Source organism: Phaseolus vulgaris, chromosome 1 (assembly GCF_051622355.1).
Source record: "Phaseolus vulgaris cultivar YP4 chromosome 1, ASM5162235v1, whole genome shotgun sequence".
Classification (NCBI taxonomy): domain Eukaryota; kingdom Viridiplantae; phylum Streptophyta; class Magnoliopsida; order Fabales; family Fabaceae; genus Phaseolus; species Phaseolus vulgaris.
This window is the reverse complement of record NC_143498.1, coordinates 47593823-47610637: the sequence shown is the minus strand read 5'-3', so window position 1 is coordinate 47610637 and position 16815 is coordinate 47593823. Positions and strand designations below refer to the sequence as shown.

The following is a 16815-nucleotide window of genomic DNA, read 5'->3' as shown; positions in this document are numbered from 1 at the left end:
AAAAATATTTAAAGATCATTATTTATAACAAAGTCACTAAAATTATTTTATAAAAAAAGTACAACTAAGTTAAACTAAATAAGCTCCCTTGACTTGGTGGGATGTGGTGGGAGAGGGAGTGTGACATTGGGTCCCATAGATAAATACTATTTATTTCATGGATTAAGTTAAAATTATTATTATTATTATTATTATTATTATTTATTTTATTGTTTTGGGTCTTAGAGCAATTACACTCACATTTCCAAATTTCCACGTTTTGTTTCTTCTACAAAAAGGAAGACACAATCATGAGGCTAGATTTTATATGCCCTTCTAAAAAGAATATACTATCTTTCTTTTCCTTCTTCTTCCCTTCAACAAAAAGTATTGTATTTTTTTCAAGGCATACAAAACATACAATTTTAAATCACTCCATTTCCTTGTTATATTTGTATTTTTCAGCATCATAAAAGTTATTTGTATACCAATGATTTAAATTTATTTTTGGTTTACGTAATTTTATAGCGTTAGAGAAGAGATAGAAAATGGAAGCAGAGATATTATTCAGAAAAGAGGTTTTAAAACTCATAATGAACAAGAAAAATAGTTTTAGAGTAAAATAATATTTTATTATTAAATTTAAAAAATATATAAATAAAAATTCAGTTATTTAGGTTTATTTTAAAAAATAACCATCATCTATCTAAAAACTCATTTTTTCTTTTGCTTTCTCTCTAAGATTTTAAACTCTTCGCTCATCCGTTGGACTATCAGAGTACGCCATTAGACTCCGCAGAACAAATACTTCAGAGTCATAGTGATATAGTTAGATTTTTAATCAAGACTCTGCTACCCACGAGCTTTTGGTAGTTTGGAGTTCTTAAGGAGCCTCAACTCAAGTTCAAGTAAGGGAAACTAGTCTTATTCTTTTCAATAGAACCCTAGGTTAGAAGATCTGGATTGGGAGGTGATGTGGTCACTAATTCCAGATTTTTCTTGCAGGATTGTCTCGTTTGAAGAGTGAAGTAATATATTGTCTAAAATGGTTGATTTTGAATATTTTATATTGATTTAAAGGTGAATAAGTTGTTGAAAGTGTTTAAATGATAATATAAATGAGTTTAACTGTTTTTGAATATTTTATTGAATTACTTAAATGAGATGTTTGATTAGAAATGTTTGTTTGATTTTAGATGATGATTGATTTAGAGTGCATATATATGTGGAACTTAGTTATGTGTTTAAGTAAATTTTGAGATATATTTGGATTGTTTAGAAAATTTAAAATATGATGTGATTGAATGGTGCATTGATGTGTTAAATGATGTATGTAATGAGTTGAAAGTGTGAGGTTGAGTCTGAGGTTTGAAAATTCTAATGTGATTTCCTTTGACTCTCACCACCAATTGAATAACTTTATGTAATTCTATATTCTATTATATCATTAGAGTAAGGATCATCTCATTCACAAACACAAATCAATATACCTTAATAACAATCTCAACATGGTATTTTCTTTCATACAAATATTATGTTAAGAAACGGTTTATAATCTTATAAACCGGTTTGACTTAGGAAAAATATAGTTGAATTTAATTTATATCACATTTTTTTTTTTACTTTCTAATATGTTTTGCAAACTTTTTGAAACCATCCATTTATATTGACAGTTATACTTCTTACTTTTTAAGAAAAATTTTATATTTATTTTGTCTTCTTATAGTTTAAATGATAATTTTTAAGATATTTTTCATCATATAAGTTACTCCTCCTATCAAACTCTCGAACTTATTAAAATTATATAAATTACTATTTATATCATGGTTTTTACTGTTGAAAAGGTTGCATTTTATTTTGGAGATTAGAACTGATAAAACACCAGTTAAAATTAGAATTGATACACTGTAGGTTGAAATTACTAAAATATTTTGACTCCACTTGAGATTATTAATTCATAAATAACTTACGAAGGATAGAAGAAAAAAGAATTTAAAAAATATAAAACTCTCACTCAAGTGGTTGCTTAGTGGAAAAATAATTGGAGAAAAGCAATAAAGTGCAATGAAAGTATATAATATGGAGTTAATGGGGTTAGAGTTCAACCTTATTAAGATTCTAAGTATCTATTATTTCCATTCTCATCTATAAATAAATAAAATATCTTTTATTATTTTAAAATCTAAACAAATTTAATTACTTTTACTTTATTTAAATATATTTTTTTCTAGATATTTAACTTTAATTAATTTTTTTCATTTTTATAACATGTATTTATTGTTTTATAAGAAAAAAACATTAAAATGTTCGTATGATTTAATGCACTTAATTGTTTTTTTATATAGAGAGAACGGGGTTAAAATATAGAAAAAGTAGTGAATGATAAACATCTTCTTATATTTGATTTTTACCGTCGCAATCAAAATGAAAAGAAACTAATAAATTAGAAGAAATCACTCAATAATGTTTTATATTTAAATAGTATTACTAAAATGACTTACAAAAATAGTACTTTAAAAAACATTGTATTTAGCTTTTTTTTTTTAACTTTAGTCCCTCCACCATTGTATGTAGACAATTTTGTGCTACCATTCCATCAACATCAACTTTAAATAAAATTTAACATAAAGTCCAACTATTTGAACCACTATTAACTAGTGTACCATATGAATAATAAAATATGATATTATTGAAGTAGGAAAAGTATACAATAAATTAAATAATTATTAATAGTAGATTCTATTAGGTACCAAAAAAAAAAGAATAGATTCTTCTGTGTGATCAATGTCGTATGTATCTACTGTGGATAAGGGCACAAAGTATCTGTCCACTTTCTCTTTCAAAAGAAACTTACCAGAAATAACATGCTTTGTCGTCTTCATGCTCCATTTTAGTCCACTTACAATAAATAATTTTAACTCTAAAGAAACTCTATCTATATTGATTGCATTAATTATACTATATGTAGAGAGAAATTATATTTATATAACAGTAATATATAATTTATATAAATAGATTTTCTCCTAAGGAAAAGTAGCATCCCTAAACTATACATATGAATAAAATAAAATAAGGCAAGGATTTCAATCAGTGTGAATGAACGTAGGAAATATGAATACTTAAAGATATACAAATTATATGAGATAAAAGCATATATAATATAAAACTTTTAACATGAAAATCATCCCAACTTATATACTTAAATTTTATATGATTAAATATGTTTCGTGTGTAATTTAATGTGAAATTAATATTAATATTTTAAATTTTTTAATAAAAAAATTATTAAAATGATTTTTTTGTTAACTTTTTAAATAATAAATGAATTTTCAGTGTAAATAGATAAAAAAAAAAATACTTGATGCTGTTTCATGTGATTCATTTTATAAAATTATAATTTAATTTATGTTGAAAATTAGTTTTTTATGTTAAATAAATGCTTATAACAATTCCTTTTAATAGTTTATTTATTACAAATATTTAGAAAGTTTAAAATTTATATTAGAAAAAAAACTAATTTTATAATGAAAAATATATTTAACTTATTTTTATATTATTTAAAAATACTGAGTTTTTTTCAATATATTCTCATATGTGATGGTGAGTGTCTCTCTTAAAACATGTTCTATGGTATATGCCAGAACTTTCCCATTATTCTACATATTTTATTTTCCCTCGTTTCTTTTTGCTGCCAAATTCAGTGACAGACAGTATCTAGTATCTAATGTAACGTGATCTTTACGGTTGGTTGTCTCTTCTTTCAAGCTGTTTCAGTCAAATTGTTCGGTCTGAGTAAATTATTTTCTGGGAAGAACCAAGGATATCACTTTTTTCAATTCATTTTCTTAGTGTCTGTTTTATGTTTCTTGCACCCTATTATTATGATATTTCCATATTCAAACTTTAGGACAAACATAAGCACCAGCCCCGAAATTTGACAATTTTCAAAACCTTTCTTTCTGGAAAGTGGAAAACATATAATCAAAAGGTTGAATCCTATTCATGTGTGGAATCTTAATAACAGTATAAAAAAGGATAAATTTAAACGTGTATACATTGTTAACGTAAAATAAGATAGTTTATGGTTCAATAATATTCTAATAGATTCTTATGTAATCTATGCATGTGTTATTTATTATTTTATTAAAGTAAAGTAATTAATTTACAGCATTGTTAGCTGTGTTTGTAGCACATGTATGTGATACATTTCAACAATTTTTGTTTGACTTGTAATAACAATGGTGACTTTATAAATGTTGAAGCTGGTGGAGATAATGAATAATTCAAAATAAAAATCAAACATGTATTAAACAAAGCCTGAGTTGGTGCAGAATGTAGGATACAGAATAAATAATTGTATATAATATTGACTTCATGCAGATAAGATGTCAGATACTAAATAAACAATCAAATATGAAATCTGATAATTTGCGCCGCTACTAACTTCAATGTTTCTAGAATCTCAATGTTCCTTAGTAGCCAAGTAAAGCAATCAAGAACAAAAACTTAATCTAATGTTAATTTATAAAGTTATGCAGTGCACTCATAGTGTTTGTGGTGAGTATAGTAACCTCATCATTTGACCCTATATTACTTTATTTATTTGTTAGCACCTTTAGGCCTTCAAGAAGTTGCCGCTTCTTCCTGCACCTCCATATATTATGGTGCCACCCTCGTAAGTTCTTATATTCTAAAAATATTTTTCTGTAAAAAAGTTAAAAAATATAAAATTTATGGTGTGGAAAATCAGATAAGGGCTCTGAACTTAAAAAAATTTGGCCCATGCAGGTCTCGAACCTGCGACCTTCGCGTTATTAGCACGACGCTCTAACCAGCTGAGCTAATAGGCCATGTGATATTATCAGAAACTTGTTTTTATAAATCTGTTTACATTGTAATCTGAACAAATTCATGGAGGGGCAAACGTATTTGCGGCATACAAAACTCAATCGATCACCATATTAATTAAAAAGTATAGAACCAAACATTAAAATATCTTTGATGATGAAATACCCCATTTATAAATTAACTTGGTTCAAAAGCCAAACACGTATTGTCAGCCATAACGCAAGGGATACTGCAAGATGTTCCTGGACATTTTCGGATGGAAAAACTTTAAAATTTCTAGAGTAAGTGTTGCATACCAAACAATCTTGTATGACATATCTAATTCTAAAAAAAAAAATCAGTAAAAAAAACAGGGAGGAAACAATTGCATTAAATCATTGCGTGAAATACTGAGAAGAAGATCAAAAAATGGGTCCTAAGATTCGAGCTTCCAATGTAAAAACAGTTTTGTTTGTTCTTACATATTACGGCTTTTATGCGCCCCAACAGCAAACACGTTCAACTTGTTATTTCTGCCGCTGCAACATCTATGAAAATTTATTTCGATCACGATAAAGATCAGATATAAGCTATGATAAATCATATATGACCATAATGACTCTTGGAATATGTTTTACAGCTTGTTTAGGTCGCTTGGATTTTCGTTTTGTGTATCAGCATTACAGACAATAATTTCATTAGCACCTCCAAGATAGCATGAGACAAGGACCATCAAAGGAGGATGAGGATGTTAAGGATTTTGATGGCTTTCATTCCAAAAAACAAACAATATCGGATTCGTTCCTATCGATATCGTTCCAAAAAACAAAACTTATGCAATTTATAGCATAACTAATAATATCGTTTTGCAAACTTAATCTTGACGATAGTGAGAGGTATTTCAAGAGGTAACAAAAGTAGCTTAGGATTATAGGTAGTTCTGAGAATTCCTTTTTCTTCAGTCACGTGGAACACAAGCAAAATTATGAATCATGTCGAAGGTTAAATTTGTTGTGCCACAACGCCACAACCTTGGGATTTTTAGCGAAGTTGTTACGGACAACTTTAATTGAGTTTCACGGAACTCCAGAGTCTTCCCTACGACTAGTTCATGAAACTTGCCAAAGCAGAATCCCTCAGTCATTGATCAAATTATGTTATGCAATGCATTAAGGAAGTTCAGAAAGAAAAGGAGTACCTTTGTTATTCTTAACAATTTCCATCGAAGGATTTAGTTACACATTAACTAGTGGACAAAACAGAAACATGGTATTCAGTTTACCTATGATTTATAGGGTTTTCCAAAGATATAATGATGTAATCATAGTGGTCATCCGACTATTTTTGACATTTTGTATACAAATGCGTGCACATATATCACAAGAAATATCATATGCCTCCTTGATTCCACGCAAAAACGTCTTTGATTAAGGCTCTCACTCTCCTTTGCAAGGAATATTAGTGCAGCGGCAAACTGGTCTACCAGAAGCTTCCCACCCATTGAAGCCACGTTCCAACACCATAATGTTCTTTATCCCAGTTTCTTCCTTGTTCTCCTCAAGATAATTGACAAGCCTCCTAGCACAAGTTGGGCCACGAACCTGCAAAATAGCTTGCGACACTTTCAGTCTAGAGAGAAACATTCTAGTATTATATAAAAAGGGTATAGGAAGAACGTCCCCTTGCAAAAAAAATTGTCAAATTCTATGATCTGAAGAAACTTGTTTCTGATATGTCAAGTTTCATTTTTAGTTTTTACGATGTAACTACAAAGTTATATATAAAAAGGTAATGCCTGGCTTATCTATTGTAACTCGGAACCTACTGAAATGAAGAATTTGCTTTGAAACAAAAGTTAAATATCCGAGTAAATCAGCATATGCTTATAAGAAGCTGATCAATCAATCATGTGGATTGCAATTCTAAATGAAAAGATCATCCTGAGAGAATGATTCAGTTACAGAATATTCAATGTCACACTTTGGCATGGAGTCAAAAGACAATATTGTCAAATTCGATTCCTTATTTTTCTTTCTAAGAAAGGGGATTTTATCCCCTCAAATAGCTGCAGGTTTTTCATCTCAAACTGTTGCCTTACTCGATATTGGATTTCTTTTAGCCAACTCCCTTTCCTATTTTAAACACTTATTTTGCATCAAACTACTTTGTTAGGAAACAGGAACCAACCAACAAAACGAAAAGAACAGAATATTGACACAAACCCAAAAGAATTGAAAGAAGAGAGGAGTATCATTCACTAACCCTATCAACAACCATTACAAAGAATCAGAGCCAAGAGGTCCTTTGGAGATGGTCTCTCTGCCTTGCAAAAGTTTTTCTCCCCCTCTTCTGTTTACAGCTATTTTTATTTGCTCAGAGATCCCTCAACAATTTCCACTAACTACTAACAACTACTATCTACTATTATAAATGACTAACTAACCAAATTTCTAATATTTCTTCTTTTTCTTGGAATACACTTTCCGTACTCTGGGCCAAATCCTTCATGTCATCTATCAACTGATCCATGCACGGACCTTGGTCCCTAACATATATTTGACCGCGTTTATTGACCATATAATAAGAGCATTCACTTATAAACTAAGGATTGCAAAGCCATCTAAAATACAAGTTGACATTTAAGGACACAGCAGTTACAAACCTGACAAAACAAACTCCAAAATGAAGAACAATGCCTCCCACTGATCGGAGATGCACACTACAGAAATTCATATCGTCATGATTTGTGTGTAGAGAGAACCAGTGAAAAGCAGGGAAAAACACTGCCATGAGATAATGACAGCCATATTCCACCACCTCCGAACTTCCCACTGAGAAAAAATTTCCCTCACATCATGACTGTCAAAACATCAGGTTTGGGCTAAATTATGACAGATGACAATGTTCAGCACATGATCAATGCAATAAAACGTCTCACAAAACCAACTTTCCCAGAAGTTTAAGATTGTTAGACGCACGATCCATTAAGGCTTTACACACTCCTCGCACAAGAAAGAGCCCTTTGGGTTTGACGCATCTACAGTTAATTGCCCTACCTAACTTGAGCAAAATTCAACTCCTATGCTAAATCAAAAAGAAAAAAAAAATCAGACTCCTAAAAATTTCACAGTCACGTCATCACACTAATACACTCAATGGACACAAGGATCGGAATTGGAATAACACAGATCGAAAAGGCAGAAAACACATGTATAATAAATATTTTAAGAAAAAAGAACCTGGCTTAGAGCGCAGTGGAAGACGACGGTGTCTTTGCCTTTAACAGCCTGAACGAGGTTTGATACGTTATCTGAGAAAGTATCGCTTGCGTAATGAAGAGAGCCTGATATGTGTCCGTCGTAACCCCTCTCATCGTCCCTTCACAATAACGAGTAAATAATGAGTTTTCAACAGAGTCATCAATTGCAGAGAAGATGAAGCAATTAGCAGAGAGTAAAGCAGTGACAATGGTACCTGACATCGACGATGGCGATGCTTGGATGGCTTCTGAGAGAGAGAAGCTGTGTGCCCGTAATGTACGATATACCGCGAGCCATTATCTCGTATCGACTCCCCACTCTTCTCATTTCTAATTTAACTCAAATTTCGACACGCACCAACCAATTCAATTTCCACATCTTTCATTTTTTTAGGGTTTGTCTGAAAAACTAATTCTGTATTACTTTCCAAGAAGATAGTAAAAGAGTTAAATTAATGTTAAAGTTGAATTGAATGAAAAAAAATAACAAACAACCCAACACAGTTATTAATGGTTTAATCTTTTACCTCTTCTCAAATTAACAAGCGCAAAAAAAAAAAAAAAAGTGGTTAATCTCAATATTACCTTCTCCGTGAAATAATCTTTCAAGTAATAAAATTATATAAATATTTTCGCTTGGATTTTAAGTTGGTATAGTTTTATTTTTTAAAATTTTTAAGTTCTTATACTGAGACATTAATTTATGTTTTTTTTAATATTTAGCATAATTTATTACATCTAAAAAATTAGTTATGATGTTATTTTTTAGTTACTATTTTTTTTATAAAAAAATTTCATGTTATGTATTACTATGCTACTTGACATCTGACACTTCAAGTAACATAAATCATTTGTCATCACATGAAAAAAAATATTATTAAAAAAAATACAAAAATATGGGAGACTAGATCAAAATCCATATATTAACAAAAACGATATATAGGTAGACTATACCTATTAATAAAGAATTCTAAAAACAAACTACATGGAAGTCTATTATACCAATGAAAGGATTCTCTATGAATAAATCATAAATTAGTCAATTTATCAGCACACGCATTCCCTTCACAAAAAATATGAGTAACCCTAAACCTGATTTTTCCATAATAATTAAGACAAATATTTCATCGAAGCATCCAAGAAACATTTGTCCTAATAGTAAACGCAACACAAACCAAGACAGAGTCACATTCCAGCCAGACATTAGTAAGTCTCAATTTTTGAGCTTCCTCCAAAGCATGTATAACTCCATAAAATTTAGCAACTAAAGCAGTTTTAACGTCAAAAAACGCAGAGAAAACTCCAATAAACTCCCCAATACTCCCACGAAAAATACTTCCACAAGCAGCAAGACCTGAATAACCCCTAGCAGCCCCATCAGTGTTAATTTTAACCGATCCTGGTGAAGGAAACTTCCACCTAACAAGAAAAGGACGTAGAACTTTATCAATACAAGGGTTAATACAAAAAAACTTGATCACATTGAAAAATCGAACATATCATTCTTCATTGAAACTTTAGACAAATTACCCAATATATAAGTCAAATATTTAATAATCAAAATAGCTATAGAAACCTCAATCTTATCCTAAAAACTAGCATAATTCCTCATACACCATATTATCCAAATAGAAAAAGTTATCACAGCTAGCTTAACCAATTTAACCAATGAACTACCATCACTCTTAATAAAAGAAAGAAGATCATCCTTATTAGAGAAATGATAAGTGAGAAAAATGTGTCGAACCCAACTCCAAATACGTAAAGCATTAGCACATTAAAAAATAAATGTGGAATAGATTTGTACCGGTATGGGCGAGGCTGAGACCTAATCAACCTGACCGGGGCCTGATCAACCTGACAGGAAGGAGAAAAAGACTTCAATAGTTTTCTAGGTCCCATCTCCCTAACAAGAACAAGATTCCACGTGGTTATATTTAAAAATGGAAGTGTTGTATTATTTAAAGAAGATCTAAAGAATTCATATAGAAAGTAAAAATATTACCTATATTTTTATATATATATATATATATATTATTCATTTTATCCATTTTTATCACATAGCAGTTTTAACTCGCGTTTAAAGTTCTCAGTAATAATTTAAAAATAAAATCTACAATTTATTAGGAAATTAAAAAGTAACTTATTGAAATGCAAGGTACAAAATTACTGCTGAGTGGCGTTTTTTTTTTTTTTGCGCTGGAATCAATTTAATAATGTCACTCTACAACTTGTGGGGAATAAATGTATATTCCAATAAATTAATATAAAACTGCTTATAAATTGTTAGTAACCATGGAAGAGGCATCTCTTTTGCAGTATATTAACTTTTTTTAATCTAAATAATGTGTAAATTATTATTCATGTTAAGATCTGGTGAGTCATATTCAAGATAACTTGTGGGGAATAAATGTATATTCCAATAAATTAATATAAAACTGCTTATAAATTGTTAGTAGCCATGAAGAGGCATCTCTTTCTGTGGGGAATAAATGTATATTCCAATAAATTAATATAAAACTGCTTATAAATTGTTAGTAGCCATGGAAGAGGCATCTCTTTCTGTGGGGAATAAATGTATATTCCAATAAACTAATATAAAACTGCTTATAAACTGTTAGTAGCCATGGAAGAGACATCTTTTTTGCAGTATATTAACTTTTTTTTATCTAAATAATGTGTAAATCACTATTCATGTTAAGATCTGGTGAGTCATATCTTATTTATTTATTTAATAATTTTTTTTTCATTTTAAATAAGAAATATATAATTTTTTAATATATTTCTACAAAATTATATATTTTTATATATGCATCATTTTTAAGTTAATTATTCATAAAAATAATAAAATTGTAAAAATATTAAATTTGTATATATTTTAATAAATTTAATTTTTAAATAGAAAATCCAAAATGATATGTTAAAGAAAATAAAGAAACAAAAATTACATTCAAGACTTAAAGAAATGGTTTATTTAGAGAAGTAAACGTTGATGGTTTGAAGCCACTCTCCGAACTCGCTTAGCCTCTCTTCTCTCGTAATGGCGTCTCCGTTTGAATTCACGGACCACGACGAAAACCTAATCGCAACGCGACCACTCATACGAGGACCCGCACATTACGTATTCACCGACGATGAAGACACCGACGACGCAGGCGAAGACGAAGACGAAGACGAAGAAGACGAAGAGTACGTTCCCGGTGTGGCCTCCCCTAGGGCTTCGCACGACACTCCTCGTATCGTTTCATCCAATAACTTAATCGTTATCCCCGACGAATCACAGGATTGCGTTGAAGAGGAAGGAAATAAACGCCGCAGGTACGAAGGAGGCGAGACTTCCTGTTCCTTCGCGATTGGGAGCAGCAACGGTAGCCAAGGAAACGTCCACACCGACATTGATGGTCTCTTTTGCCCTATTTGCATGGATGTTTGGACCAATAACGGCGAACATCATATCTGGTGCAACCGCATTTCCTTTGCCCTAAATTATACTCTCACACACATGCACTCACAATGACTGTTTCTTAATTCGACGTGTTTGTCGTGGTGAAATTGTTGAATATTTGCGAACATTGTGGTGATTTTTTTGAATTTTTGGGGGCATGAGTTCAGTTGTCTTCCTTGTGGACACATATATGGCATGTCTTGCATCAAAAAATGGTTTCAACAGCGCAAAAATTCCAGCAAGGTAAATACTCACTGTGTTTGGTTGAGACTTGAGAGGTGCTTTCTGAAATTTGTGCAACCAAAAGTTGCTTGACATTTATCTTTTGTGTGTTTTTTCGTCCCAGTGTCCACAATGTAATAGGAAATGTAAGTTGAAGGACGTGAGGAAACTCTTTGCTTCCCGAGTAGTTGCCGTCGAGGAAGAGTCTCAGAAGGTTGGGCCATGTTTTTGTGCGTATTCTATGTGAAAAAAAAAACTTTTAAGATGGTTTACCTGATTGATTACTTTTTCTCTGTTGGCAGAGAATTCAGTCACTTGAGGCCAAATGTGCTGCCCTTGAAAGTAAGGTAGTAGGATGCTATGCAATATTTTTTTACATGCTATTTTTACTTCCTGGCTTTGTGTGGTTTATGAACTTTTATTATGCTGGAATATGAAGCTATATTCTTGGTTAAAACAATATATCTATCAAATATGTTCGTAGGCCAGTGATTGGTGCAAGAAAGAAGATGGATGGAAGTATCGAGAAGCCGCCTTGCATGTTGAAGTTCAGAGTCTTACAGAGGTATCTCTTATGCATTACTATAGAATATACAATCAATTTGTCGGTAAATCTGCAGTTTTCCAAATTTGAAAATCTTTTACAGACTATGGTTGGAGACACTCTTATTACCTGAATATTTTATTTATATGAAATATATGTGGATGTCATGTCATGTTTGCCACACGGTTGCATCATCTACCCGTAGTCCCCCACTTTATTAGACCATTAACACTCCTGCTGTTTTGGTTTTCCTATTTTCTTCCTTTATAACCAGTAATTTAACATCTTTCACTTTTTGGTTACTTTGTCTGAGCCTATTAGGATATAAGGAAACGGGGGAGTTAGTTAATAGTTAGGATATTAATAGGGGAAGAGGGAATAGGAGAGAGGGAGCTTTGTTGTCATTGTATTGATCATTAATTTCTCTTAGTGAAGGGGAAACCTTGGAGGGTAATTTGCTCTCCTATTCATTGTTCTTCTCACCCTATTCCATTAAATTCTATCTTCTCATTTCAATTTTTAGTTTGTAACAGGAACCTTGTTGCATTAAAAACCATTTTCTTAGTTTCAACAATATGATGTTGAAAATTGGAGCATAGGGGACATAAATTTATGCAGTGTGAACTGGTTTAAAGATTTGGTCCGAATCATAAAACCCTTTTCGATCCTTTTGGATCTTTGTATGCATGGTTTAAACTATTATGTACATTTGGCGTGTAGAGAAACACTTATTTGGAGCAGCTGCTACTAGGTATGCAGAGCAGGCAATCTGCATCGATAAGTGGCAATGGAAACTCTCAGTGGAGAAGTGAATCTGGTAATAATTCTTTCAGCGTTCAGATGAGATGACTGATCTTTGCCTAATAAAAGTTGTCTCCTTTTGCTCACCCAGCACCCACTCCCACTTCCTTTCTAAAACAACAAACTCTTTTCAAGAAAAAGTTGCTGCTGGTTTCACTGATAGCTCAAGTTTTTTTCCCTGCTAATTTGTGGTCTTGGTCATATCAACTTTAACTGAATGTAACTTGTAGAGCACAACATCGGCCCAAAGTACTGTGGAAAGGGATCCATTTGTAATTTTGAATTGCAGGTATGCCATTTTATCATTTCGCCACTTTGGAATATTACACTTTATTCTCTTTTAGTCTCACCCTTTCTCAATTTACCTCCTAAACTTTTTCGTATTAGCCCCCAAAGTTTGTTTTAAAGTGAAAAATACTATATGCATGGTTAAAGCTGTGGCTATGAAACCTAGAACTTCAATGGAATTTTTTCAATTGGCAGTTCCCTTTAAACCAAACATCAAGGAGGTTAAGTGATTTAAAAGAAAAAGTTTAGGATGGTAGGCTGGGAGTATGTGGAACCATAAAGAGGTTACGTGTTAATCACATTTCCTCTCATAATAGGCTTATTTTGTTAGAATTTTTTTATCTTGTGTTGATGACTTGAATTTTATTTACCTAGTGTTTACCTGTTTTAGAAAGAGTTTCATCTGGATGGTGGGCGCGTTTTTGATATGGACATCTCTAATCAAATTTTATTAATCGCACAAAAGCCAAAGGAAGTAGGTGGAATGCACTTGCTAACTAAAGTAAGATTCTTCAATTTGAGTATTTGTGTATTGTGTGTGGCTTTCGTTTCTCTTATGCAAAGAAGGATTTCGATTTAACCTTCATGGAAACTTGGCTTTGTAGATGAGCTTGTTGTCTCCATTTGAGACGCAAGATATCTTGCTGCCTTCTGATACATTTGGTGTTAAAGACCTGCATATTTCTCCTTCTAATAGTAGTCTGGCTCTCTTTTCTTCATTAGGAAAGAAACTATCAGTGCTCAGGTATAGTTGCATTAAATACTAATTCATTGTATCTGACATAGTAAACTTTGGTTAATTGGTGTATTTTCCTGTGCTACAGCTTGGACAGTGGCAATCTTGTTATCAATTATGATCTACAGGTGAAGTGTGATTCAATATTTTCATTTGGTAAACTAGTAGCAATAAAGCTGTTGGCAATAGTGTATAATTGCTATGCTTTGTGGTTTTTCAGATTGGTATTGCTTGAATAGTTAACTTGTTATCCTCCTTGAATTAAGTAACCGAGAACCATAAGGAGCCCGAAAAGACAGCAAGCTATCTATTTAAAGGTTTCCAATCACTTTTGAAAGTTTTCTATAGATACTCTTTTATAGTAACCATCAACCGAACATCATATTGAAGATAAAAAAAATTTACTGAATCCCATAAAGGATGCAGTGTTGTAAGTAGCTATCCCAGAAAGTCTAGCTTTTTTTCTCCAACCTCAGGCACCAAATAATAATTATCAGTGATTCTAAGAACAAGGGCAAGGCAACCCTTTTTAGTTCCCGTGATTCTAAATCCTTGGAAATGACGTATATATGAGGGAATTCTCCAAACTACAACTACTTATAGAAATAGATTTTTAAAATAGTTTTTCATGCACCTTCGTGTTGTGTACTAATTTACTAATTTGTTGCTCAGAGATTGCAATTTATCTCACATCAGAGTTTAGTAGTCACTCTTTGTTTTTTTTAACCTTGAATTCTGGTACAGGATCCTGCATGGTCTTGTTCGTGGGATCTCAACAATTCGCATAACATATATGCTGGGCTACAGGTCAGCAATTTGGTTTTATATTTATTGGATGTGGGAGCTTCAAATTCTAATCTTCAGATTAATTTCCTGCAGAATGGTTCTGTCTTAGTGTTTGACATGCGTCAAACTGTAGGCCCCGTGAAATCTTTAGTTGGTTTGACTAACAACCCTGTGCATACCGTCAATTCTCTTGCACAAACTTCAAGTCTTTCTTCTGGTGTTAAAACCATCCTATCGGCATCTGCCTTTGGCCTTTGTCAGTGGAACATTGATTCTGAAGAACGGTAGGCTGCTTGCATTTTATGGATAGCTGCTTTATGTATATTTATTATCATCGCCTTATAAATATTATACTAAACTTTGATATGTTGGCACTATCCAGTTAACTCTACAATCATTCAATCATGACAGACAAACGCCTTGCTTTACCCATTTTCTTTTTGGATTTATGTGGGGCTATTGGGTATAATTGGTTGTGTTTTCCAAAGTATGCGAACATTACGAATTGTACATTTCCAATGTTTGGTCCAACTTTGTACCTTTCCCTTTACTCCTTTTGCTCCTATTATCTTTCAGTTTGTTTGATATACATGCTATGTCCCTAGCTTGTATTGTCAATTATTTTACATTATTTTCTTGTGTTATAGTCGTATTTCTTTTGCATTTTGGAAATTTACATTATTTTTATAAATTTGATTAAATCAGCTCTCGACTTTGGAATACTTTCCTGCATTTATAAGATAGTATATGATGGATCTTCCTATTTTCTTGTGCATAATTTCAACTTGGTTCCACAAGCAATCATTTACAGAGTGTCATCATCCTCTATTTTTTATTGCTGTAAATAGCTCTCCTAATACTTCACCTTTTTTAAATATGAAGGCCGCTTGTGGTTCCTGAAACTGACAATCAAGGAGTCTGCATATCCCTTGCCTATTGCCCTAGCAGTGATGACATTGTTGCTTCTTACAGACCGATATTCAGTATGTCCATGGATGTGCCTCTATCTCAACCATTGGCCACTCCTCTTAGTGCTGGACAAGGAGTACAGGGCACTCATGTCTTGTTCAATAGAATGGGTGGTCATCATTTCCAAAAGGTGGGTTCCTCATATGCCAATGTGAGTAAAATTCGACTACCAAAATGTGTAATTATGGACATAGAGAATCAGAGCAGATTGTTTGCATCTTGGGATGAAGTTACATGTGATTTGCTCTTGCATGAGTTGCCATCTTTTAGAGTTCTTCAGCAATTCAAAATGCCCGCTCAGGCCCGTGATCTTAGGTACTCACCTAGCCACGGTATACTTGGTTGTTTAAGTGAGAACACGTTGCAGCTTTTCTATTCCAAACACTCGTCGGTAAGGTAATTTTATGTTTCGCAATTGCTCTTATCACTACAATCCTTTCAAGAAAAAAAAAAGGATATTGGCTTTGATATCTTTTTGTTCTAAATTATTCTATATTAGAATTTAGCTGTCCTTAAGTAGTTGGAATAGTTATTTCTCTGCCCTGAGCCTTCATTTTTCTGTAGGTTTTTTTTGGTAACAATTTCTGTATTAGAGCAGTAATGTACTAATGTTGATATTGCTATTCTGTGACTATGATTACTAACTATGATTACTAAAAGTTACTGGTCTTCGATGTAATAAAAAATATTGTGTTAATTATGTTTTTCATCTCCATATATTTTACAAATTTTACTTTTAGTTTCTGAGTAAAATTAGTTATGCGGTTTGCAATATGGATTACTTTCTGTTGCAACATTGTAAAATATTGGTTTGAGATATTTTGTTGCAGCTATAGGGTGCTATAAGTTTTTTGGTGGTATAAACTAGTTAGAAAATAAGTTTTTTTTTTTTTTTATAAAAATAGAGAAAATTAAAGAAAATAAGTTTGATTTTTTTTTATATATAAAACTACAATTCA

General features: G+C 31.9%; 2 protein-coding genes and 1 non-coding gene across 8 annotated transcripts; 1 reads left to right on the top strand and 2 right to left on the bottom strand.

Moving 5' to 3' along the window:
• Positions 1–4755: 4755 nt before the first annotated feature.
• Positions 4756–4829, bottom strand: TRNAI-AAU (transfer RNA isoleucine (anticodon AAU)). The gene has a single exon. It is a non-coding gene; the product is annotated as a tRNA-Ile (tRNA).
• A 1155-nt stretch (positions 4830–5984) lies between these two features.
• CDC25 (Rhodanese/Cell cycle control phosphatase superfamily protein) lies at positions 5985–8502 on the bottom strand. The gene is made up of 3 exons (XM_068617255.1): positions 8281–8502; positions 8046–8184; positions 5985–6407 (listed from the first exon to the last, which is right to left on the bottom strand). The coding sequence occupies exons 1-3, from the start codon at positions 8391–8393 to the stop codon at positions 6243–6245; spliced, it is 417 nt and encodes a 138-aa protein (XP_068473356.1). The 5' UTR covers positions 8394–8502; the 3' UTR covers positions 5985–6242.
• Positions 8503–11017: 2515 nt separating this feature from the next.
• LOC137814480 (Transducin/WD40 repeat-like superfamily protein) lies at positions 11018–16556 on the top strand. 6 transcript variants are annotated; one of them, XR_016522930.1, is made up of 14 exons: positions 11041–11524; positions 11678–11753; positions 11857–11946; positions 12035–12079; positions 12217–12297; positions 12997–13093; positions 13308–13366; positions 13757–13867; positions 13971–14110; positions 14190–14229; positions 14322–14418; positions 14846–14908; positions 14981–15171; positions 15770–16556. XR_016522930.1 is itself a non-coding variant. In XM_068617254.2 (13 exons), the coding sequence occupies exons 1-13, from the start codon at positions 11106–11108 to the stop codon at positions 16254–16256; spliced, it is 1899 nt and encodes a 632-aa protein (XP_068473355.1). In that variant the 5' UTR covers positions 11018–11105; the 3' UTR covers positions 16257–16556. The 6 variants fall into 6 exon arrangements, 5 of the variants coding, with proteins under 5 accessions (XP_068473355.1, XP_090160450.1, XP_090160457.1 ...); XM_068617254.2 differs by lacking the exon at positions 14322–14418 and having other exon boundaries at positions 11018–11524; XM_090304324.1 differs by lacking the exon at positions 14322–14418 and having other exon boundaries at positions 11045–11524; positions 12035–12074.
• The last annotated feature ends 259 nt before the right edge of the window (positions 16557–16815 follow it).

What these genes read in the sequence shown, in the direction of transcription:
- CDC25 (XM_068617255.1), bottom strand. Translation starts at nt 8,393, where the DNA reads ATGAGAAGAGTGGGGAGTCGATACGAGATAATGGCTCGCGGTATATCG. An exon ending in ATCGCCATCGTCGATGTCAG is followed by an intron (nt 8,185 to 8,280) that starts GTACCATTGTCA and finishes GTTATTGTGAAG; the next exon opens with GGACGATGAGAGGGGTTACG. An exon ending in TCCACTGCGCTCTAAGCCAG is followed by an intron (nt 6,408 to 8,045) that starts GTTCTTTTTTCT and finishes GCTATTTTGCAG; the next exon opens with GTTCGTGGCCCAACTTGTGC.
- LOC137814480 (XM_068617254.2), top strand. Translation starts at nt 11,106, where the DNA reads ATGGCGTCTCCGTTTGAATTCACGGACCACGACGAAAACCTAATCGCA. An exon ending in TCGAGGAAGAGTCTCAGAAG is followed by an intron (nt 11,947 to 12,034) that starts GTTGGGCCATGT and finishes CTCTGTTGGCAG; the next exon opens with AGAATTCAGTCACTTGAGGC. An exon ending in AAGAAACTATCAGTGCTCAG is followed by an intron (nt 14,111 to 14,189) that starts GTATAGTTGCAT and finishes CCTGTGCTACAG; the next exon opens with CTTGGACAGTGGCAATCTTG.